The following is a 25,757-nucleotide window of genomic DNA, read 5'->3' as shown; positions in this document are numbered from 1 at the left end:
CCTTTCACATTTCTTGAACTGGAGATCTAGTGTTTGCAAACTCCTTCAGCTCCTATTGTCTTGGAATAAAATGCTTGGAAATTTATTTTCCCTCATATATGAAGGGAATTCTTTCAGGCTATATTATTCCTGTCTGGAATTTTTTATCTTTAGGGATGTTGTACACATCATTTCATTTTCCTCTTATTTATCAAGTTTCTTCAGAGAAATAAGATGTAAGCCTGTAAGTCCATAATCCTGATCGGTGTGCCTTTATTGGTTGTCTGTTTTTATCTTTATCCCTTTAATATTCTTTGCTTGTCTTAAACTTTTGGAAATTTCTTGACCATGTGTCTTGGTCTAGGTCTCATTATATTTAAACAAGCATGTGCTATTTTCGCTCCATAGACTTGCATATTTAGTTCCTTCCCCAAGTTTATGTATTTTTCCTCTATCATTTCTTGGAATAATTTCTCTGTTTACTTCTCTCTCTCTCTTCCTTTTTTGGAATATCCATTACTCTCATGTTGCCTTTCCTAGGGGATTTGGATAGATCTTAAGTGTTTCTTCATTTTTTCCCCTTCACATATCTCTTTCTTCTTCAACCCAGGTTTTGGGTGCATTATTATCTTCAAGGTCACTAATTTGATTCTCCTTTTGACTCAGTCTGCTCTTATTGCTTTCTACAGTGTTTTTTCCCCTTCTCTCTTGATTTTTTTACATACTGAAACTCTCATACTTTCTTATTTAATTTGTCAGTTTCTATTTTCTTTTCACTAATTTTATTTCTCATGACATGTTTGTTTTTCTGAACTTTGTGGATCAGTTTTTCACAGCTCTTTTATCACTTTGACTTTTCCTCCTGAAATTTCATGCATTTCTTTGAATTCCTTTATCATGGGAACTTTGAACTCTCTGTCTGGTAGGAAGATAAAATATTCCATCTTTGTGCTTGGATTCTGGAAAGTTGTTCTCCCTATGGTGTCATATTTCCTTGAGGCCTCAAGTTGCCATATTTTTTTTTTTTTTTTGCCTGATCATTTTGTTGTTTGCAACTGTAGAGATTTGAACTACTTATTCAATTATAGCAGATGGCACTGTGGTTTTTATATGATTTGGGGTGTTTGGTTTTTTAGGCTTCTCTATGTATGAGACCTGATCGTGCAACTGCTGAGTAAGGAGGTGAGGAGGTCTTGAAGGGGTCCAGTCACTAGGGGGGAGCAGGTTTATGTTTTTGGTACCATCTTATAGCCTTCCTCTCCTGTTCCAGAACTGAGAATCTGCTGCCTCTGAATGTGCTCAGTGGCATGTGCTAGTACCAAATGTTGTGGAAGAAGGATCACAAGCCAGTGCACTGTACATGTTCCTTCACTGGAGATCTCAGCCACTGCAAACACTCCAGCTCTTCTGCAGATATTTATCCTCAATCAAAAGTGTATGTCTCTGCTCTGTTTGACTCTCTTCTCCTGGGGCTGCTGGCTAAGTTGTAGTACTGTAGTTTGTACAGAAGTCTTCTGTTCCAGTCTACATTCCAAATGTCTCCCCATCCACATCTTGTTCACTAAAGCATGAATATACTTTATGTCTCTTCTGATATAGTCGGAACCGTCTCCAATGTCCAAGAGATATTCTAGCTTGTCCCTAGGCATAGTACTCTTTGAGTACAGTATTCCACTGATTAACCAGTGTAGGAAAAGTGGAGTAAATTAGCCTCCTTTTCATTGCTTTAACATTAAAGGGGTGTCAGGTACTTAGGCTCCAAGATTCCTTTTCCATTTGCCTGAATCAACAATGAACCTGCCCAGCCTGGGATGTTTGCCTTACAACCAGGATGGTCCTGTAAGGAATGAAATAAAGAATCTCCTCTGATGCTATCTTGGATCTACCTCCGCTAAAAATACCCCATTCTTTAACAAAATATTCTACTATCGGTTTATGCATATATGTGTAGGCATGTCTTTATTGAATTATTTATATCTTATGAATTTATCACTTTTGCTATAAAGTAAGTTCTCATAGATAAATAGGAACATTTCAGAATGACATAGAAGCATCTAAGGGGCTCTCACTGGCCAAACTGAGGACAATTTTTGCATCAAGATTGATTAGTAAAATGATAAACCCATTTAATAAAATAAGATGCCAGCTATGCTGTTATATCTTATTAAATGCACCTTTATATTTATTTATTTCAATGAACAATGCTTAACTTTAAAGGAAGAAATCTAGCAGAAGATAGATTTTCATTAACTGATTAAGTAAAATTTATCAGGAACATGACAGAATGAATTTATGTGCTACCTGCAATGACACAAGGAGACGGTAACAACACTTCTGTAATCGTCTTATAAAGCGTTTGTAAATTGAATCTAGTCATAGAGAAACTTCCTTGAAAATTCTATAAAGTACCATACAAATAATATTCAAAAGTCTTAATGTCATGAAAATTCAAAATCTTGAGAATCTGTTAGACTTGAAGGAGACTGAAAGTACATGAGAACAACTGGATACAATCTCTGCTTCTAACAAATATCCTTTTGCTATATAGGATCATTTTGAGAAGATAGAGTCTGAGGTTGATATAATAGTAATGTAATAACATTACTTTCTGATGTTGGTGGTTGTATATATGACATGTACATTGCTAAAAATAATTACTAAATTATTGAGAGCTGATGTTATTAAATAACGTAAATATAAGACTGGATCATGCTATTGAATACTATAAGAAAGTAAATCAAAATCAACAAAAAACTATAATTATTGTCAGAAGCTGCAATGTATATATACAATAATGTAAAAATAATAATAACTTTGGATAGTATGGCAATTATAACAATATTAAATCTTCCAGTTCATGAACATGGGTTATCTTTCCATGTTTTGTGTTTACTTCAGTTTCTTTAATCAATATATTAAAGTTTTAAATGTACAGATACTATCCTTCCATAATTTAACTTACCAATTCAGATTATAATTCTTTCATTTGACCTTTAATCCTCAGGAGATTATTTTCTTTGCTTACTCATCCCAGGATCAAGTAAGTACTGTCTTTATTGCCCAAAATACACTGAAATTATTCAGACTGTCAATCCTAATAATAGTAATAAAAAAAGAAACACAATATAGTCCACATATATCAATTATTAGAACTAGATTTTAAAAATGCCTCAAAGTAGCAGAACACAGAGTCAATACAGAAAAGTTAGTTGCATTGCTCTATATTAATAACAAAGGATCTGAAGAGAAAATTAAGCTGAATTTCTACTATACAAGCATCAAGAAAAATAACATATTTAGGAGTTAAGCTAGGGAGGTAAAAACAAATTATAGAAACTTTTTACAGAACAGCAAACCCTACAAACAGGAAACCCTAGAAATCTGACTATAGAATGGAGGTTACAAAGGGGCACAATGAACTATGGTGGGGGGTTATGGGTACCTGGTGGTAGATGTCTTGTGATAACATACACCTGAAGGGTGTGTCCTGTAATTCTAAGTCATATACAATGTTTTAAATCAATGTAACCTCAATAAAAATATAATAAAATAACTATGAAAATTTTAAAATAAGATTTGGAATATATTATTTCTACCTAAAATTTCTGGAGGAGTTTGAATAGACCTATAAAAGAAGGTTTTTATAAAAAGAAGATTCTTTTTATGAAATCCTTCATTTTGATAGGATAAAAATATTAAACATTTTGTGATAAATCTGACAAATGTGTATGTCCCCTACACTAAAAAATTAGAAATTGTAGAAGACCTAATTAGAGAAATATGTCATATTCATAACTGGAACACTCAATACTGCAAGAGATTAGATATACCCAAACTGATTTATAGATTCAACTCAATTCAAATGAACATTCCAACAGTATAGAATGTAATGTAAAATAGAGCCTGTAAAGCATCTGTATATTCAACCTTATTTTTTCTTTATTATAATTTTTTCATTACATTTTTGTATATTTTATAATCACCATCAGGAAATGCTCATATTATAAGCACACAATATAACTGTATATTGTGTATATCTATACACAAAACAGAATTTACATTTTATGTATAAGCAACAAAGTGAATGATTATATAAGATTATAAATAAAAAAATAAGTTCTTTCATCACAACAAAAAATAATTTTTGCTCTCATAAAAACAATATCAGTCCTGTTGAGAGATGCAGGTGACAGACCATGTACTCTTTAGCACTGGCATAGTCAGACCTTTTCATTAATTTCCCACTGAATGGGTGTGAAATAGAATTTTCCTACAACCTTAAATTCTATTTCTCTAATCACTATTGACATAAAACATCCCAGCAAAATTTACTGGCCATATTGTTTGCGTGTGAAATGTAAATGTTTGCTCTGTGAAATGTGCGCTAATGCATTTCTCCCATTTCCTATTGGTTGATTGTGCCTTTCTTATAAATTTGTAAGAACTCAGTATATAATCTTTTTGTTTGTGTGCATTGTGAAAATACACTTTAGGTTGTGGTTTGTCATGTAATTTCAGGAAAACACCCTTTGATGGGCAAAATATTCTTAATTGTCTATATTTACTTGCTCGTCTTTTTCTACACAATTGAATCTCCATACTTTTTAAAAATATTTTCTCTTCATTTTGTTTTTTTCTGCTGATGAAAAATGGCTCCTACTTTCAATGCACCAAAGAGCAAAGCTACAATTTTTGTCTGAATTTTTCTTTGAATTTTTGCTTAGTGCTAAAGCTTACAAGTAAGTTTACTAAATTGGTTCCTCTGTTTGTATTAAAATTATGAAGAAAACACAGTTATCTATAGAACAGAAAGTTCATGTGCCAGCATGTGTATATTTTATTTCATCCACCTTTACTGAGCTATATTGACATATAACATTATGCAAGTTTGAAATGTATAACATAATGATTTGATGCGTATATAAGAAGTTTACTCAACACATTAACTCATAACACTGCCTTTTTATTTTTGTAGTGAGAACATTTAAACGTACTCTCTTAGAAAAATTCAAATATATTATACATTCTTCTTAATTATAGTTACCATGCAATAATGGCTTACAACTGTCCTGATACCAGGAGAGTTAGAGCCACAGAAATCAGTGATATGGAACTCAAAATTCTAATGATGTGAAATCAAACTGTTGGCAAATTTAGTTAAGTATAAATGTAAGATAAAGGGATTCCAAATAGAAATGATAGCTACCCACAGGCATTCAAAACACTAAATAATTGTGACAGTAACTTTTCCAAATTAAATTAATAACTTTTCCAACTTAAATTAAGGATTCTCAGTCAATATGTGTTATGAAAATGATCCACGAACCATAAATAATGAGGCAAATTGCATAAATAATACTGGAAATATTATAAAACATTTATTATTAAGACTTCCCATGACAACATAGTTTTGCAAAAGCTAAATCACAATAATTTATTTATTTTTATGTTTTTGCTCCTTGATAGCATCATTAATGTTTGGATAATATAAAGATATTATTAAGGAAATCATTGGTGTAATAATTTGCACCCCTCCTTTGTATAAGTATTTGGGCAAAGTGAATAATTTACAATGTAATAACATTTCTAATTCTCATTTACAAAGATTGTACAGTGACGAAGTTGACTATGATTTAGAGAAAAAACCTGGAACATTCAGTAGTAAAAATATTTCTCCCTCTTCCAGATAGATAGATATGTAAAGATCACGTATTTGAACCTATTATACTAATAGATTTAAAATGTGCATTAATTAATAGTACTGTACCTATGAGTTGCAATTTTGAATATACCTAAACAAAATTACAACAAACTAGACACCACACCATATAAGAATTATAAGGATATTAAAAATCTATATTGATTTTTAAATTCATTTAAAAAAAATCTATTGATGTTAAAAATAAAATAAACTTCAATCTTCTGAAACTTCTGGAATCATTTCCTAATTCCAATAGCTTGAATTTCCAAATTCAAGCTGTTTCCTAACAAATATTTGAAAATATTGCTTTTACCCTATTATATAGTTTTACAGCTCAATCAATGAAAAGATGTTTTTCTCAACAATATCCTTTTCACAGCATTTTTCACCTCCCTATTCCTTAGACTATAAATCAAAGGATTCAACATAGGGATGACAAGAGTATAGAACACAGCTATAACCTTACTCTTTTCTGGCGAGGAGATGGCCCCAGGTTGGGCATACATGAAGAACACAGTGCCATAGAATAAACTCACCACAGTGATGTGCGAGGTGCAGGTGGAGAAAGTCTTACTCCGGCCGCTGGTGGAAGGGATCTTCAGGACAGTGGAGAGGATATAGGCATAGGAAACCAGAATGACAGCTGTGGTGCTGATGATGATGGAAGCAGACAGAATGAACAGCACGATCTCATTCACAAAGGTGTCCACGCAGGAGATCTTGATCAGGGCTGGGACATCACAGAAAAAATGGTCTAATCTGTTTTCTCCACAGAAACGCAAACTGAAGGTAAAACCTGTTTGTATCATAGAGTTGATGCTTCCACAGATATAGGAGGTGAGGACCAGACGGGCACAGGCCATCTGAGACATGCGCACCGTGTAGAGGAAAGGTGAGCAGATGGCTGAGAAGCGGTCATATGCCATCACAGCCAGAAGAAAGCCTTCAGTGCCAACAAAGAGAGCAAAGAAAAAGAACTGTGTTGCACAACCATTGTAAGAAATTTTCTTTTCCTTCGACAAGAAAGTAGCGAGGGTTTTGGGAGCAATGACTGTAGAGTAACAGATGTCTAAGCAGGACAAATTTCTGATGAAAAAGTACATAGGTGTGTGAAGTCTGGAGTCTATTTTAATAACAATTAGCATGCTGATATTTCCTACCACAATGACCATGTAGATAAGCAAGAAGAGTACGAATAAGAGGATTTGCACTTCTGGAGATGTTTTGAATCCCAGCAGAATAAACTCAGTCACCTCTGAGTAATTCCTGTTGAGCTCACTCTTCATAGCTGAGCGCTATCTGAAAAATTTATCTGAAAAAAATAGTGGGTGATCATGAAGACTGTGGAAACTTTTGTCAACTTTTGATTCCTGAAGTTCCCAATAAAAGATAATATGCTAATTGAAAATGACACTTTCCTGGCAACACATCCAACAGAATACTTTTACATTTGCAAGTACCCAAATACATCATATTTAATATATAGGTTATTAGAAGGGTAACATGAAATTGAGTGTGAAAAGCAATATTTAAACTTACTGGAAGATTTAAAGGTGTAACAAATGTTAGTCAAATAAACAAACAAGCACTTATAATTACTTAGACTGAAAAAAATGGAAAATTGGGTGAAAACATGGCAACTCCATTTTTACAAGATGTAGTGAAATGACTGGTGTGGGGAAGTCGTTCTGCTATAGAAGACATTGGAAAACATGGGCCTACTAGTTATCAAAATAGAATAAAGCATCGATCTTAAAGAAAGTCACCCGAAAAGATAAATCAAAGTCCTATATTAACCGTACACTGTTTAACCTCTGCCTCCAACGTCATCTATTATTAATCCCTGATTGTTCATAGTTCTACTTCCCAGTTGCAGCCAAACTCTAGAGTAACTTTTAATGTAGAACATTAACAATTAGATATATGAATGAGTATGTTTATATTGAAGCATTACGGTTGAAGTACAAGATTTACTTCCCCAGCAGGTATTTTCCTTGTACAGATACATTATTGAAACAGAAGATGTTTGCAAATAAATAGGACAAAAAAAACCCTATATTACATAGATTTTCCTTTTTTAAATAACTATCAAGTTTAATATCAAGCACTGAAGAGACACACAGATAAAATATTAATCATGTTTAAGATACTTGAAAAATTAAATCCAATTTTAATAAAAGAAATTTTATGTTACAGTTCTGTGATTCCATGGCTATATTTAATTTTTGAACTAACAAAAAAATGCCCTTCCCTTCAAGGAACTTAATGTCATATTTTTATTTGGAAATTTTCACAAAATTAAAAGTACAATAGAATCAGAAGAAGTGAAACTGATTTGCTTCTATTACTTCTTGTGAAGTCTAAGCGTTTTATTAGTTAAAGAAATAGCATTTTCATTCATATAAATATGAGTTTTAATCCATGTTTTGTCACTTACTGGCTAAGTTATCTTGGGCAAATTGCTCAAATTCAGTGAGTCACTCTGCAGCAAAACATATCTTCAAACAGCTACCTGGTAGAATCACTGTTGTAAAGATTAAATTAAATTGTGTATATCAATTAATAGAATATGTAGTACCCGGAAAATAGATATTGCTCAATAAATAATGGATATATGAGCGACTGTACAGAAAAAAGAGAAATGTATACCAAATTAAGAAAACATTTTCATTAAATATATGATTTTTAAAAACCTTACTTGAAAATCAGCAGACTCCAAAAGAAACTTCATTGAAGAATTTTAATAGCTGATTACACCTTTAAAGGAAACTTTGAAGAAAGTGTAGTTACAAAAAAATGTTTCATAGTTTATGTTGGATTTATTCAACTATCTGATTACACTCCATAAATAGACCTACTTATTTCTAAATCATATGTACCTCATTTTCACTTATCAAAACCAACATTTCAAATCCCGAGAAATATCTTTTTATATAATGCAAAGACAGAACTGAAAATTCCTCCTATATTATCTGTCATAAATTCTAAGTCATTTGACCTATACATATAATTAATCTTAAAGCCAAGAAGGTAAACTAGAAACTATATGCTTAGTATGTGTATATAGGTACATATACATATATATATATAGTTTTATTAAATAAATAAAAGACCCTGGAGGTCAATTAGGTCTGTGTTGCCAAACTTACCCATACTTCACAATCTCTTGGGGAAAGTTTTGTTTCTCTTTGCTTTTAATTCTGATTCCTGGATCACACCTCATTCTTAATTAATCTGAATACTGAAAATTGTGCATTAATGAAATGAGTGTGGGCAGCATTCATTTATTTTTTAAGATTCCCACCTATAGTAAAATCAGTCCCTATGTAGAAGCTTGAGTACCAATGAATTTAGTTTTATTCCTTCCTAGAAGAATAGTAATGTTCTCACTCTGTCAATCAAAGTGATTATTAATTATAAAATTCTTCTGAATCTGATACTCTTTGTTCTTCATTGCTCTGTTTTTACAAATATCACTGGAGGAATTTCTGTTCCTATAAAACACAAATTCGTGATCTAATTCATTTCTTAATTTTCTGATGCTAATGGAAACCTAAATGACATCACTAAAGCTGTTTATATAACCAGGTTGGTTTATATAACCAGGTTTATATAACCAGGCATCCATTTAGCTTCTTTGCGTTTATTTCCATAGCACACATCCAGCTTTATCTTGGGTTCTAAAACATATTCTACCCATTGCATTTTAGAGAGATGTTGGCTCCACAGTAAGTTTTACCAAAACGTGGTAGATTGTCACAGACCTCTGGCATTTGTGCCAGAGCGTTGAAGTGTTTCTTCTACTGGTTTGAAATCACTAGTTTTCATAAGACAGCATTTAACAATATTTTAATAACTTCATACTAAATTAATTTTTAAGTGAAGTAACATTGGTAACATGGGGGGAAGGGTGGGAGTGGGGAATGGGAGGAACAGGGCTGTAGCTCTCAAATCCAATGTTGGGGTGACCACTAGGCCCAGTCCACGGAGTTGGATCCTACCCAGGCAGCCTGCGGGAAACTCCCGCTCTGTCCTGGGAGTCTTAGGGGCTCCCTGTTCAAACCCTCCAGGAGCCAGTGGAGGGAGGCGCTGCCCACAAGCAGCAGCTCCTGCCTTAGGTGCCTTTAGGGGTGTACCTGTTGGGGCCACTGAGGTGGTGGGGTGGGGGCGGGAGAAGCTGGTGTTGTCCCATGGCAGTTCCAGCTTCAGAAATACAAGGTTAAAGATAAAAGCCTGAATGGTTTTCCCCTTAGATCAGAAATATGACAAGGAATTAGAAAAAATTTGATGCACTATGTCTATGTTTAGCTGAAGTCTGAGGTGCATTCAACACTATGAATAATCTTATTGAAGGGAAAATTTACTTTCTTAGACAACACACTATCTAATTATATTTAATTTCATGAGACCTACCTTACATCCTTTGCACTGAAGTATGGTTGCTTCACAACGTTGTATTTGTGTTAAGTGTTATAGATTCAGACCTCCACAAATTTATGTTTTCACATTATGCCCATCACCAAAGCCCCAGTAATCCACCCCCAGCTCCATTGGGCCTCTCCCACCCTCTCCATCACCCTCCCCTTCTGGTTGCCTCCGTTTTGCAGCCAGATCTCTTTCACATATTTCGGCTCTAACTTTTTATGTTTCTTTCCTCCTACTTGTTTGTGGTTTTGTTTGTTCTTCCCTTTTCAATACCTTAAGTTTAGAGACGAGGATGTTCATTTGAGCTCTTTCTTGTTTCTTGATATGGTCCTACTACTATTTGCTTCCTCTTAGTATTCCTTTTCCTGCATCCTGTGGATTTTTGAAAGGGTGTGTTTTCATTTTTGTTTTGTTTGTTTCCAAGCATTTTTCAATTTCCTTTTTTGATTTCCTTGCTTATTCAATGGTTACTCGTTAATATGCTGTTTAATCTCTTTATTAGATTTTTTCCTACTTTTTTGGTGGCTGATTTCTAATTTGATACCATTATGATCAAAAAATATATTTGATATGACTCAGTCTTCATTAAATTATTGTCACTTGTTTTGTGACTCAGCATTTGGTTGATCCTGGAGAATGTTCCCTGTGCATTTGAGAAAAGTGTATACTCAGCTTTTAGTGGACGCAGTATTCTATATATGTCCATTAAATCTATGTTGTCAATTCCTCATTCAAAGTTATTGTTTACTTTTTGATTTTCTGTCTGGTTGATTTGTCCACTGGTGAAAGTTGCTGTTCTTTCCAATGTCTGGTTTCAGATTTAATAAAATTTGTCTTATACTTTTTTGGTGTTTCTTATTTGCTGCATGTGTATTGATGAGTATTATATTTTCCTGGTGTACTGACCCCTTAGTAACTTCCATCTCTGTCTCTTGTTACCTTGTTAGCCGGAAGTCTATTTTATCTGATATAAATATCATTATTCCTGCTTTTTTCTAGGCACCATTTGTTTGTAGAGTTGTTTCCAACCTTTCGTTTAGCCTGTGTTTGTCTTTGGAGCTCAGGTGAATCTCCTGGAGATATTTGTTGCTCTTTTTTAGACTCAAAAGACTATCAGAAATAAGACATTATGAAAATATAATTTTCAGTCACATCAAAAATAGTAAACTACCCAGGAATAAATGTAGCCAAGGATATGAAAGAAGACCAAAACATGAAAAAAACTTCATCCTCACTCCTAATAAAAGAAATACAGATTAAAATTACCATGAAATTTCACCTTACACTCAATGGGGCGGTATGAAAAAATGAAAAAATATCCTCAACAATAAGTGGTATAGATGATGCAGAGAAAAATGACCCTATTATCCTGTTGGAAGAACCATTATGGAAATAAATCTGGATTTACCTTAAAATCTGAAAATAGAAATACCGTATGACCTAGCAATCCCACTCTTGGGCAGCTAACCACATAATGTGTAACCATCAATAAAAACTCCGTATGTTCTAACATTTGCAACAGCATTATTTGCAATACATAGGCTTGAAAGCAGCCTAAATCTCCTTCCCTGGACAAAAGGATAAAAAAAAATGTGGAACATAGATATAGTAGAATATTAAATAGCTACAGAAAGGATGAAATGCAGCCATTTTCAACAAAATGAAGAGAATTTGAAAAAATTATATGCAGCAAAGCAAGTCAGAATGAGAAAACCAAATATTGGACATTCAAATAACAGACAACTTGACAACATAAAGTACTTTCAAATCTATTGGACATCAATAAACATCTTGGGGACCTGAGTTTAAGAGGGAACACAGTGGATGGTGTTTGGTGGGGGGAGGGCTGGTAGAAATTATTATGCTTCTTACTTCTGTCATATGTCATTTTATTTAATAAACTATACAGTCAAATAGCTTCTTCAAACTTATAATTTAAAAAAAAAATAAATCATCTTAAAAAATAATAAGAACCCTGACACTGGTCTCAGACTGACTCACCCCCTTGGCTAACCAAAGCAAGCAAGATGATGAAACAAGTGAAGTTTCTATTGTGGACCAGGATTAGAAAATAAATAAAAGTATTTATCTGACTTTGAGTGCATAAGTATGCATAACATATTAAAAGAGAAAAGGTCAATAACTGAAATTATATACAGAAATTACACTGCTCTAAATCAAAACATTGATTAAAATGTTAAAAGAAAATAGAAACACAACATAATATTTGCACAAATATTGAAAGGGTTATGTCAGGTTTGTTGTAATTCCAGGACTGAATAACTGATATATACCTCCTTTTTGAAATTGCTTTTTCTAGGTTGTGATGTTACCTTTTTAAAATATTCCACATGCTTTAGAAGATATGTTGCATTTTGCCTACACCAAGCTACTTAGTCTCCAAATACCTCAGTTTCCTCATTTGAAAATGGTGATAAAAATTGAATGTGACATGTTGCACCTGTTCTTTATGTATTACCTTTTATTATTATAAAACCTTAAGTAGAAAATGGGGAAATAAAAACTGGTAGAATGTTATTGCTACATATATGTAAATAGCTGTATCTCAAATAATTTACTGTGGGTCCCCTTTTTATAGGAATAGTGATTCTAAGGATGATACTCCTCAGAATATAAACCTGGGTGAATAAAAAAACCTGGAAACAGGTCTTTTACTCAAAAGAGTTCTATGTAACCGTAACTATTATTTTACCACCTACACAATAGGCCTTTTATTTCTTTCAAATATCAGTTTGCTTGCTTTATAGTAAGAAAAAGTTAAAGAATAGAAAACACATACACAATGTTACTTTAATCATTATATAGCAGCTCTTAATATTTACTTCTCTTTTTTTTTTTTTTTTTTTTTTAAAATAGAGGCATGCTTTATTTATTTATTTTACTTGTTTGTTTGTTTGTTTATACATGCACTGGGTACAGTCAGAAGCGCGGGAGGATGAGAGAATTCACCAGAGCCAGAGCGGGGAGCAGAGCAGGCAGAAGGACCGAAGTACACTGCTGAGGGGAGCAGCGGGCGGCAGGAGAGGTCTGCGCGCCATGTGGGACCCTCCTCCGGTGGCCGGGGAGCAGCCGGGGATCGAACCGGCGCCGCAGAGGTCACGGGCAGCTTCGCAACCCAGCGCTCAACCGCTGCGCCACCGGGGAGGCCCTTAATATTTACTTCTTAAAGTAAATTTGAAATGAAAATATTAAATCATAAATTGAGAACATGTTTTAGTATATTCTAAGCAAATAAAATAACAGTCTATTTTATAAGAAAATTATTTTGCAAAACAGAAAAGTATTTGCTGTCATACTTGCAAATATCTTTAATATAGTAATTTCACAAGAACAAAAATAACTAGGACCTGGAGGGAAAAAAATCTGTTCATTATGTTTTATAAATATCGTTTCCTGCATAAAATTCTTTTCACAGCATCTTTCACATCTTTGTTCCTCAGACTATAGATTAGAGGGTTCAGCATTGGTATCACGAGTGTGTAGAACACTGCTACGATCTTGTCTTGCTCTGATGAAGAGATGGCCCCAGGTTGGGCATACATGAAGAACACAGTGCCATAGAATAAACTCACCACTGCTATATGCGAGCCACAGGTAGAGAAAGTCTTACTCCGGCCACTGGTGGAAGGGATCTTCAGGACAGTGGAGAGGATATAGGCATAGGAAACCAGAATGACAGCTGTGGTGCTGATGATGATGGAAGCAGACAGAATGAACAGCACGATCTCATTCACAAAGGTGTCCATGCATGAGATCTTGATCAGGGCTGGGACATCGCAGAAAAAGTGGTCTAATCTGTTTTCTCCACAGAAACGCAAACTGAAGGTGAAACCCGTTTGGACCATGGAGTTAATGCTTCCACAAATGTAGGACCCAGTCACCAGCCGAACACAGACCTTCTGAGACATCTGCACTGGGTAAAGGAGAGGCGAGCAAATGGCAGAGAAGCGATCATATGCCATCACAGCCAGAAGGAGGCCTTCAGTTGTGACAAAAAGGGCAAAGAAGAAAAATTGGGTTGCACAGCCATTATAAGAAATTTTCTTTTCTTTGGACAAGAAGTTGGCTAAAGTTTTGGGCGCAATGACTGTGGAGTAGCACAAATCTAAATAGGACAAGTTTCTAAGGAAGAAATACATAGGAGTGTGAAGTCTGGAGTCCATCTTAATGACTAATATCATGCTGATATTTCCCACCACAATGGCCACGTAGAGCAGCAAGAATACTAGGAATAAAAGGATCTGTAACTTTGGAGAGGTTGTGAACCCTACAAGGATAAACTCAATCACATCTGAGTAAGTCTTATTAAGCTCACTCTTCATAGCTGAGATACAGATGGAACTGGAGAAATGGTAAAAAGAAAAGAAATAAGGGATGAAAATATTTGTTTTAGTAAAAATAACTAGGGTCAGTGTGTAAAAATTTTGTTTCATTGTATTGTTCCTAATATTTTTATTGTTCCTAATAACATATAAAGAAGATAATACTATTTTTTAATATTCTTCCTGGTGAACAGTTCAATCTGATTGGTTAAATTTCATGGCTCTACTTATTTGCAGATAATGGATATTTGCTCTATAAATGTACTTTGGGGAGATGAGATTATAGAAGAAAAGTCTTATTTTGTTTTTATTATTATTTATTATCAGTTTGCTGCCATTGAAAATTGCCTCCTTTAGTGAAAGGAATTTCTCAAAGCCGTTATAATCTAATTAAGATTTTATTTAGAGTGAAGGTGCATTCAATTGATGGTCACATTTAATTTTTTAATGATTGCTTCTATTAACAAAGAGTTCAGATCCTGACAAAAGCATCTTCCTTTTACCCATTCTCTTATATCCTTATTTCGTAGATTATTTTTGTCCTTATGGTGACTCAGAGGCACAGATCATCTGCTAAAATGCAGAAGTGATTCTTGCTGTATTTTCCAGACACAATGAGATCAAATGTCTATTGGTGATTCACCTGCCTGTCCTGTCTTCCCTCCTTCCCTATTGCCTGGCTCCTTCCCACCTTTCCCTACTTCTTTCCTTCTTGTCATGCTTCCCTTGGTTATTCCCACTAGATACTGCAGAGTGAAATGCAACTGGTGGAGTCTACGATCTTGGGCAGAGGTTTTACTGCCTTTTCAGAAATAGACAATCTAATGAGAAACACAAAGATCTGTGCATGTGAAAGTTAGAAGGCCTGGGGGCAACTGAAAGAGCACTGCAAAAGGATACGGGAAGAAATATGCATTCAAACAAACTTCTTTCTATTAATTTAGCTTTTTTTAGTATGACCATAAATAAAATACAGTGGAGAAGTAAAAAAAGAAGCAATTTTTATTCTAATTTTATGAATGGGAACATTGAAACAAGAACAGATTTAAAAGGCTTATTTAGATTCATGAAACTGAACAGTGGTGTGGCTTTCTATTCAATAATCTATCAGAAAATGTAACAGAAAATTGACAAACTATAAATTCAAAACTTTATGTACTATAAAAATGTCTCATATGCTTATTATAAATATATTTAGTATATCTATAAATTGCATAACTAATAATAAATGAGTTATAGTTGATAGAAATTATGAACTGTCTCATAACATCTCCTATATTTTTGTGGTTATTTTTCCAGTTTAATTAATTTTGACATTCTTTTAAAGTAGGTTGGGACTATGGAATTATATTAGAATCAATTCGATCCAGTTACAAGATCTGCTTTCTTAAAAAAATGAATTAAAAGTCAGTGTTGAGAATCAACAACTTCAATATGAGATACTCTCAAGAATGAATACAATTTATCTTAGTAAAACTTTTATTTAAACTTGATTATTCAAGGAGAAATAAAAATAGGAAAACTAGCAAACCTTTGTTTAACAGGAAGCGTTTCTAGGATAAGGGTTGCATTTCTTCACTGTTCAGCTCATGACACAAATTTGCTAAAATGAACAAGTATTAGCAAAAAGTGTAGCTTACCTCTCCTCCTCCTTATTTTTAGTTTACTCTTTAATTGATTAAACCAACAAATAGACTTGGGACAGGTCCTGAGAGAAATTCTCTCCAGGGGAGGGAAGCCAGTGTGAATGGGCATTCCCCCTGCGGGATATCCATGGGGGACTAAGAGCTCTCACCAGCAATGCATTTTGTATCATAATACAAAAAGGAAAATGGGAGAAGAAACTTGCAGGCATTTAGGACATTAGAGGGGCTCTCTAGAGGCCATGAAAACTAACTTTCTACTTATGGAAAAGACTTTAAGAAGACACATTTAGATGAGAAGTATTTGATTCCTCTTCGATTTTCATGATTTACAGAGGAATATTCACAATTTTTCATTTAAATGGATTACAGCTGTTTTAGAAATTCATTGCTTACCTCTATTGTCAATACGTCATACTGATATTAGAAGAAAAGTAATAGAGGGGGCCTCCCTGGTGGCACAAGGGGTTAAGTCTCAGCATTCAGGGATCTAGGATCACATCTCTTCAGAGGTATGTTACCAAGCCACACCCATCACCAAGGCACCCATAGTCCTCCAAGAGAGGGCTCTGGGGCCCCCCTATACCTTGCCCCCCCCAACTCTGGTAGCTGAATTCTATAGCCAGATTTCTCATGCTTGTTATTGGTTTGGTTCTTGATCCATTCATCTGTTTTGGGGCATTTAGATTGTTTCCATAAGTTGGTTATGATAAATAGCACTGCAATAAGCATGGGAGTGCAGGTTTCCTTTTGGGAATTACTGTTTTTGATTTTGGGGGCAGATGCCTAGGAGTTCCTGGGCCATATGGTAGCCCTGTTTTTAATGTTTTTTAAAAATATTTATTTATGCATACAAGAACTGGGGTACAGGCCAGAGGTATGGAGGGTGAGAGGATTCACCAGAGACAGAGTGGGGAACAGAACAGGCAGATATACTGAAATACACTGCTGAGGGGAGCAGCGGGCAAGTCAGGAGAGGTCTGCTGCGCCATGTGGGTAGCTCCCTGGATGAGTATTGAACGCATGCTGCAGTTGTTACAGAGCAGGGAGAGGGGCAGCCCAGATCCTGCAAACCTGCCTGCTCTAAATAGGTTCTGCCATCCGCTGCATCAACACAAAACATATGAGACTTTAATGGGGAGGCACTTTAATACAACTAGGAAACAACACAGGAAAGGCAAAGAATCTAGTTTCTAAAGCAAGCACCCACAGTTACCCGTCTCCTCGTGGGTAAAAGTCCATCTAAATGGGATTGGCCCAGAGCAAGGTCCCAAAGCCTGCCACAAGTCTAAAGCACCTTCCAGTGGGACCCACAAAAAAGGATCAGAAACCACCAGACAAGTCTGGAGGGAAAAGAGCTAAATCAAAATCAAGACAAAAACCACCATTGTCACCTCCCCACGGGTCTCACCCACAACTGTGTCACCCCATCCACGACCAAAAAGCAAGCGCAGTTTCTTCACGTGTCTCTCAGCTCCATGTGCCTCCTCCAGGTATCCTTCTGGCTCCATCCTGCTTCCTTCCTTCCTCAGTCTCCTCTTCAGCTTCTCTCTCTGCTCAGCTCCACCCCCCTTTTGGGTAGGGCAGGAAACCTGGAACCTCCCCCTGTTACACAGTGGCTGCAGATAGCTTCATAGGTTGTGTCTTAACCCCTTGCACCACCAGGGAGGCCCCCTTGTTTTTAATGTTTTAAGCTACCTCCATACTGCTTTTAATAATACCTAGGTAACTTTTTGACTTTTAGATACTCCAAGTTTAGAAAAACATCACTTTTCAGTTTTTTGGCTAAGATCAACTATAGAAACATATATTGTTGTTAATACCTAAATAACACCTTTAAACTATTATGCATGTAAGGTACTTTTTCAAATTCATCTGTTGACTTTTCATTAAATTTATAATTATAACTATAGTATCATTAACTAGTAAAATTTTCTTAATTTAAATGATAATGTTTGTGATGGCGAATCTTCACTCAAGAGTTGCCATACTACTAATAATTATAATTCAATGTTTTGGCTTTCTTTTAACATTGAGCTCTACACATAATAAATTTCTACTATTGTTTTGCGTAGCTTCCTACTTTTTAGGTCAAAATCAAATCTTCAGTCCAAAAAAAGACAAGTCTGAGTCATTATATCTGCTCTGTTCTACATTAATCTAAAGATGAGTTCATACTGGTAACTCCAACTCTAATCTCATATCACATGGTTCTCTCCAGCCTTCTCCTTTTGCTATCCCCCTTCTGGCAGTGGAAACTGGGGGTCTCTACCAGTTGCCATTAGTTACTTAAATTTGTAAACAATTGAGGATATTTGCGTAGAATTTTCACGATCAATTGTAAAGCTGCATCCCTGAGAGAAACAACATTACCAACCAGAACACAGTGACTCTGCCCTGTTCCTTCTCTATTTAGTGACAGAGTCTCCAGGCAAAAATCTGTTTTACAGAATTATATAGGTGCTCACTTTCCCCCGCACAATCCTTCAGTGATATCAGGTCTTTTATTTGTAAAACAGTGTGATTCTTTAGTCTCAATCTGCAGTTTGGCTCTGGGGTGGGCTAACCTCCTAGTTTTTTGGTTTTTTTTTTGGTACATGTAGATTTTCATTCTTTGTACAAAGAAGGCCCTTGCGCTTTGGCAAAAGCATAGATACATGTGGCCACCACAACAGCCCTGCACAAGTTTAGCCTATTCCCCTGAAGATCCCTGGGTCTCCCGTAGTCAAACACTGTGCTCCACAAATCCTTACAAACAGCTAATCTTATTCCTTACAGCTTTGCTTTCTCCAGAATATCATATGAATGGATCATACTTTCACTTATTAAAATGCGTTTAATATTTATTCATATTGTATTTGAATTAAAAATGTGTTCCTTTTGTATTTAAATAGCATTCTGTTATAGGGATGTCCCACAGATTTTTTTTATGCATTTGCTTATGAAATAACATCTTGCTTGCTTTCACGTTTTGGTGGTTTAAGAATAAAACTGCTGTAAATATTCATGTGCAGTTTCTATGTGAACACAAACTTTCAAATCAGTTGGAAAAAAACCCAGAAGCACAAATGCTACTCTGTACGGTTTATGTTAAGTTTTGTAGGAAGATGGTAAACTCTCTGCTCTCCGTACTCATGAGCAACAAGTGAGACGTCCTGTTGCTCCGCATCCTCTTCAGTATTTACTATCAGATTTGGGGATTTAAGCCACTTTAACCAGTGTGCCATCATGTTTGAGATACAATTTTTTTTTCTAATTATAAAGTTCCCAGTCAAGAGCAAAGCCCTGACCCATACCCCAAACGTGGCCTCTGAGTTCTGCTCTATCCAAATTTAAAAATTTCAGAAAGGGAAAAATGTTTGAAAATACCTGGTATTCATATGTTCCAGGTGTATCGTTGAATGAGACTGGATTCTTTAATTTGCTTCTTCATTCCTTGGATGGCTGGACTTCTACCCGACCGCAAGTCTGGATCCCGACTCTCCTGTTCATTCAGTGTGCTTTTACCATATTCCAGCTGTTCCCCTCGCTTACTTTATCCAAAGTAATTTTCAGTATTTTATAAACAAATAAATTTAACAAGTTTATTGCTTAACTCAGTTAAGCAAACAAAAAAGGGATGCCTACTGTTACAATGCAGAAGGTGATGAAATAATATTAATCGATTTATTGGAAATATTGGCAAGGAACAAAGAAAACATTTTAAATTCCAGGACAACATTTAGAACAGTACAAAAAGAAACCACTCTTGTCATGTGAGACAAAATATTGAAGTCGTCTTTGACTAAGGAAATTTTCTAAGCTAGAGTATATAAAAATTATGAGAAAATGCTATTAATAGTATCTTATTCCAAATACAGAATATTCTGTTCTGCCATTATCCATCCCTGCATATTCTGCCCCTCCATTTCTAACTTCTACAAGTTGTTTATACTGCATGATCACTGGGACCTTTCAAAATTAATTGACTATATTGGCATATCTCATATTATGGACACAGGCAAGCATACACTAAGTTCGATATCTATTACATCTCTGTATCTCCCATCAGTATTACAATTTTATCCCACAATACACAAGTAAAAGAGATACAATAGGAGCAAATCCTTGATACTTCTTTTCAGCAAACTTTTCTGTTCATTTTATCATATTTGGTGATTTTAAATACTTGCAATTTGCATTTGAAAGAATAACCTGAATCAGGAAAATCATGGTAATATGGCAACAAAAATATTATTTGAAAAATGCAAATAATTTCATTAAATACAACACCAATACAAAAAAAAAGACTAAAAGGTCACGTATAATTTAAATATCAAAATCAAAGCAAGTAAAAATTTTTACATACAAGTAGTGATTTTTTAAGAAAACAAAATAACCCAGTACAAACTGTAATAGGATGATTTGGAACATCTAATGCAATTTTTGTCCCTTTAAATAGGATACCAGCACTAACGGCTATCCCTTTATAGATTTGGGTACACGTTTTTTAAGAAATTGGATACAGAATGTCTTTCTCCATTTCTTTGCTATGATAATAAAGCAATAACAATAATAACCACAAATACCACTAAGATACAATTAAACACCCATGATTTTTGAGTTGTTCTGCTTAACTCAAGATGGCACAACAAAAAACAATTTTTATACAATGATTTTTATTCACAAATTATGGACCCAGAATCAAGTCACTCTGAAAAGATTTTATAAAATAAACTAAATATTACAAATCAATCATCATACTCCTCAGGTTGATGCTTCCTCTAACAATCAGAGATTGCATATTCTGAGCTTGATATACTATTGAAACAATTTTTCTAACCAAAGGGAAAATAAAATTCTCTTTTCCCTCACTATCTTAAAGTTATACTTAGAAAGAATGAGGATTGTATTTCCTTACAGAGCACTACATATTTTATTGATGTCCAAGATACAACATGACTCTTAAGGAAGAGTGAAAAATGTATTGGTATCACTCCTTCAGTGAAAATAATTCATCATGGGATAGTCATCCTAAAGTGACCCAACTTGGCCTCACATTAAAAGCAAATCAGAATGAATCAATCAATGGCCCATTAATAGGGAAATCACAGGCAAGTAGGATTAGGATAAAGTTCTTTTCCTCCATAAAATTTTTCTCAAAGCTTGCTTGACATCCTTGTTTCTTAGTGAATAAATAAGAGGGTTTAACATGGGTGTGATCAATATGTAAAATACTGAAGCCACTTTACGAAGCTCAGGATTGCTTGGAGGTGTGAGATACACAAAGGAGACAGTCCCGTAAAGCACACTCACAACCCCCAGATGAGAGCCACATGTGGAGAAGGCTTTCTTCCTGCCCTCACTGGAGGGGATCCTCAAGACGGTGGACACGATATAGATGTAAGATATTATAATAACAACTACTGTGGGCAAAATAATAACGGCAGCCAAAGTAAGATAAACTATCTTATTGACAAAGAGATTGGAACAGGAGATCTTCTCAATTTGGTAAGAATCACAGTAGAAGTGGTCAATGACTCTGGATGTACAGAAAGACACTGAGAATGTTACACTGACTTGCAGGGCAGAACTGACCCAGCCACAGAAATAGGAACCAACCACTAGGTATATGCAAAGGCGTCTTGACATGTGGACACTATAAAGAAGAGGACTGCAAATGGCCATGAAGCGGTCATAGGCCATGGCTGCCAGGACAAAGCCCTCTGTTACAATGAACAGTGCAAAAAGGAAGTCCTGGGCAACACAGCCTGCAAAGGTGATGGTCTTTCTCTCAGACAGGAAGATGACCATGGCTTTAGGTGCAATGACAGTGGAGTAGAAGAGGTCAATGAAGGAGAGGTTGCCTAGAAAGAAATACATCGGTGTGTTCAGCTGGGAGTCAGTCATAATGATCACCATCAAACTAATGTTCCCCACAAGGACCATGCCATAGATCATCAGGAACAGAAGGAAGAAGAGAATGTGGAACTCTGGACGGACCCTGAAGCCTACAAGCATGAAGTCAGTTACATCTGAGTGGTTGCCTGCTCCCTTGTCACCCATGGCAACAACCTGCCAAGAGGGACAAGATGAGATTAAAAACTCAACTTTCTACCAATTCCAGGTATCATAAAATAGCCTTTCCTGTTCTAGAAGACATTGAAATTTGTGTTATCTCCTTTTTGCCATCCAGTCACCTGGGGTATGACTGCTGTACCCTCTTCGAGGGAGCAAATGAGGTAGCTGTCCTTGGCCACCATCACACAACATGGAAGTAGCCTAACTCATAGTTTTCCAGTGTGGTTCCCCAAATCCAGTGCTCTTCCCACTATAATAACGTCACTTTCATGGACAACAGTGGAATTAAGAGAAGTTAATGTTTAAGCAGTTTATAAGAGTTTAAAATAAGCTACCATGAAATTTAGTTCACACTCCTAAGTTAAAAACCTTGAAAAATGAATGCATCTTCAGCTTCTTGAAGTGGACAAAGTTCAGACTTCGAGAGGAGACTCCATGGATCCTACTAATTTCTGTACAAATCCACCAAGAAGCCAACTTGACCTCAAACATCTGTGCAAGTGAAAAAAAAAGGGAAACTTCAAAACAATGTCTTGACTAAAGTTTGGGGTTAAGAAAGAAACTTATCAGTCTTGAAAACTAATTTTGTGATGTCTGCATTTAGAAAGAGATCCAAAGAGATCCTAACATTTTCAAAAGGATAACTTTGAATCTGGCCCACAGTTAGGTAGCCCGATTTGTTTGTCCTGTAACTTTGAAAACTTTGTTTTTCCAAGTAAATAACAGCCATCTCTTTCTTCTTTTCAGACTTTAAAAGTAATTGGCATTTAAGTCCATCCAACAAAGGGGAGAGATTAGATGGCTTATCAGAAGCAGCACATGATTGAAAAAGAGTTCATTTTTCATTTGGTGTTTATAGCTGACAATTTTGTTCTTTTTTTTTTAAGATTTATTCATTTATTTATACAAGAACCAGGGTACAGGCTAGATGTGGGGGAGGGTGATAGAATTCACCAGAGACAGAGCAGGGAACAGAACAGGCAGACGACCAAAAACAGTGCCGAGGGAGCAGCGGGCGAGACAGGAGAGGTCTGCTTCACCATGTGGGGTTCTCGCGAGCCGGTCAGAATCAAACCTGCACTGCAGAGGCTGTGGACAGCTTCACAGTGCAGCGCTCAACAGCCTGCACCACCAGGGGAGGCCCGAATTTTGTTCTTGACTCTCATCCTCCCTCATATACACAACCATTCTGTTTCTTTATCCATGTTCCCCAAATGCCCAACTTTATTGTTCTTAACTTCTCATCACATGATCTTTCTCCTTTCTACCCAGTACTAACTTTCCCATAACAGTTAGCTGAGTTCACACACAGAGAAAACTGTCAACATCTTAGTAACATGATTCTTAGATCTCCTTTGCCAACACAAATTGAAATCTGCTTAAACAACTGTAATTAAATTGATTTTTCTGAAAAAGCAGTAGGTGTCCATATTAACTTCTGTAAGGACACTTGTTCCAAAATATTATTGTAAAAGCAGGGCTAGAGAAATGAAGACTTAGGAGAGGAATTTCAGCTTTCAGTCATGAGATGTAAGTGGGTAATGGAACAGGTAAGCTTTTAGAGATTTTTAGAGAAAGTAAGAAGGCCTTGTGAAAGCAACCAATCTCACAGCGCGTAACTGGATATCTGGTCATGTTTTAGTAGGAAAATTTTTTGTATTATTTATTTTGTGTTTTTTTAACAGTCACATCATGTTGTCTAAAATTATATCAGTCAATTTGCAGTAACTAGGTAGTAATTACTTTGAGATCCCTATTATTTTTCAAGAATAGTCAATATTATGGGTCACTTACTAAATGCCAGTCAGAATAAGGGAACACACAGTATCCGAAAGGAGTTTCCTCCCATACCACAAGTGAATGCATCTTCTTTTTCACCCTACCTTCCATTTATTAAGAGGTAGCCAATATTCTGTAATTTGCCCTTTAGGAAAAGGGACTTTTTAAAAAATTATTCATACTGTTTTTTAAAAAATGTATAAACAGTAAATTTTAACAATCATGAAATTTTGTATGTACTAAGAACGTAGAAATACTCAGTTATTTGACTTAAATAAAAATAAATTTATCATCTCTTACCTGAATAGTTCTTTCGTTATTTCTGTTAAGCAATTTTCTAAAGGTAGATGCAAGGACACAAAAGATGTGTTTAATTCTAGGAAGGCAATTAAAGGTTGTAAAACAATATAAAGAAAATCCAAGACAATGTCAAAATTAAATTTTGAAATTAAAATTTTATACAAACTATAAAAATCTTGATTTGAAATATATAATTGTATTTTGTTTTAGGTGCTGCTCATTGATGAATAAAATCCCATTCTTCATTGAAGAGTGTGTTTTTAATTTCCTTTTGGTGTTTTTTACCTGAAAATCCCCTGTAATTATGCACACCTCTCTAAAGACAGAGGATGGAAGAGGGAATCATTGGGCATCTTGTAAGCAATGAACGTTTCCTCATAGAAACTGAAAAGTTAGTGTGACCCAACCTGTGGCATCCCAAGCGCAAGCTCATTCTGCATTGTGGCCCTACCTTCAAGTCCTTAGAATGAGAAGGATGAAAGCAAAATGGAAATTTAAGTAGAGCAAAGGTGATGTCCCCAGGGGCAGAGGCAGCCCCTGAGGACCTGCAGGAATGCAGCAGCAGGGACCCTGCTGCAACTATTGCTCTATTGCAACCATCTCAGATAATTACAGCACCAAGAAGGAAGGAGAGGCCACACAGAAGGCAATTATGGGTTGAGCAGTGCAAACTCCAGGTCCATCCCACGAGAGCCACACAGGAGAGCCAAAAGGGGAGGGACGTGACTGTTCTTATTACTCAAACTTAAGTCATCTCTGGATCCTTCTTGGACATGAATTTTTTGTTCAGAAAACTTGGCTTTAGGTTGAGATGGTATATTTTATATGATTTCCAGTCCTCCACTTAATTTCTGCCTTCTCGAATCACACTGAATTTGTCCACTGGTTGTTTTCCATGACAGCTTATAGTCCTGTGGCCGCGAGGTTGATTAACCCTCTTTCCTCACAGCATCTTACACTAGATGAGCTCTATGTTTCATATTCTAGCAAAATATATTACAAACCATGTTATCAGTGTATCCATAATTAAAATTAACAAGCAAACACTCATAAGTGACCATTATGTCAAGGCTATGTCACCTCAGGTAGACCCAATGCTCTGGTTGTAACTAAGCCACAGGTTTTGTGGGTGGAGATATCAGAATGTGTCCTTTGTCTGAAATACCAGAAATAATGAAAAAAGGAATGAGCTGGCTGGAAATACACATGTAGAACTATAGCCATTATTAGGATCCCATACACTGAATTCCGGTCATAAAAACTGAGACTATAATGCACAAAATAAGATGCTTAACTAAACATTTCTTTCACCTACTTATCAGCTGGCTATTGCAAAAGTAATGTATAGAGAAGAACCATAAACCATCAGGATAGCCTCAGAGAATCTCGGCTCTGTGATATCAGCTGGCCGATCGAGGGTGGCCTTAGCTGGCACCACAGAGGCAGACTGTCTCTCCTCTGTGTGTGTCTTCTCTCTAGCAAGCAACCCTGGCATGTTCTTAAAGTGATGGTTAAGAGGGTGAAGTG

At 35.6% G+C, this 25,757-nt stretch overlaps 3 protein-coding genes across 3 annotated transcripts; all 3 read right to left on the bottom strand.

The window, feature by feature from the left end:
• Positions 1-6,018: 6,018 nt before the first annotated feature.
• Positions 6,019-6,966, bottom strand: LOC119248432 (olfactory receptor 12-like). Its single transcript, XM_037515386.1, has one exon. The coding sequence runs from the start codon at positions 6,964-6,966 to the stop codon at positions 6,019-6,021; it is 948 nt and encodes a 315-aa protein (XP_037371283.1).
• Positions 6,967-13,503: 6,537 nt separating this feature from the next.
• Positions 13,504-14,448, bottom strand: LOC119247079 (olfactory receptor 12-like). Its single transcript, XM_037513295.1, has one exon. It carries the CDS (start codon positions 14,446-14,448, stop codon positions 13,504-13,506), a length of 945 nt encoding a protein of 314 aa, XP_037369192.1.
• Positions 14,449-21,194: 6,746 nt separating this feature from the next.
• Positions 21,195-22,136, bottom strand: LOC119247078 (olfactory receptor 9K2-like). The gene has a single exon (XM_037513293.1). It carries the CDS (start codon positions 22,134-22,136, stop codon positions 21,195-21,197), a length of 942 nt encoding a protein of 313 aa, XP_037369190.1.
• Between the last annotated feature and the right edge of the window lie 3,621 nt (positions 22,137-25,757).

This window comes from Talpa occidentalis, unplaced genomic scaffold (assembly GCF_014898055.3).
Source record: "Talpa occidentalis isolate TD23 unplaced genomic scaffold, MPIMG_talOcc4v2.1 talOcc4.16, whole genome shotgun sequence".
Lineage (NCBI taxonomy): Eukaryota > Metazoa > Chordata > Mammalia > Eulipotyphla > Talpidae > Talpa > Talpa occidentalis.
This window is presented reverse-complemented; position numbering and strand designations above follow the sequence as displayed.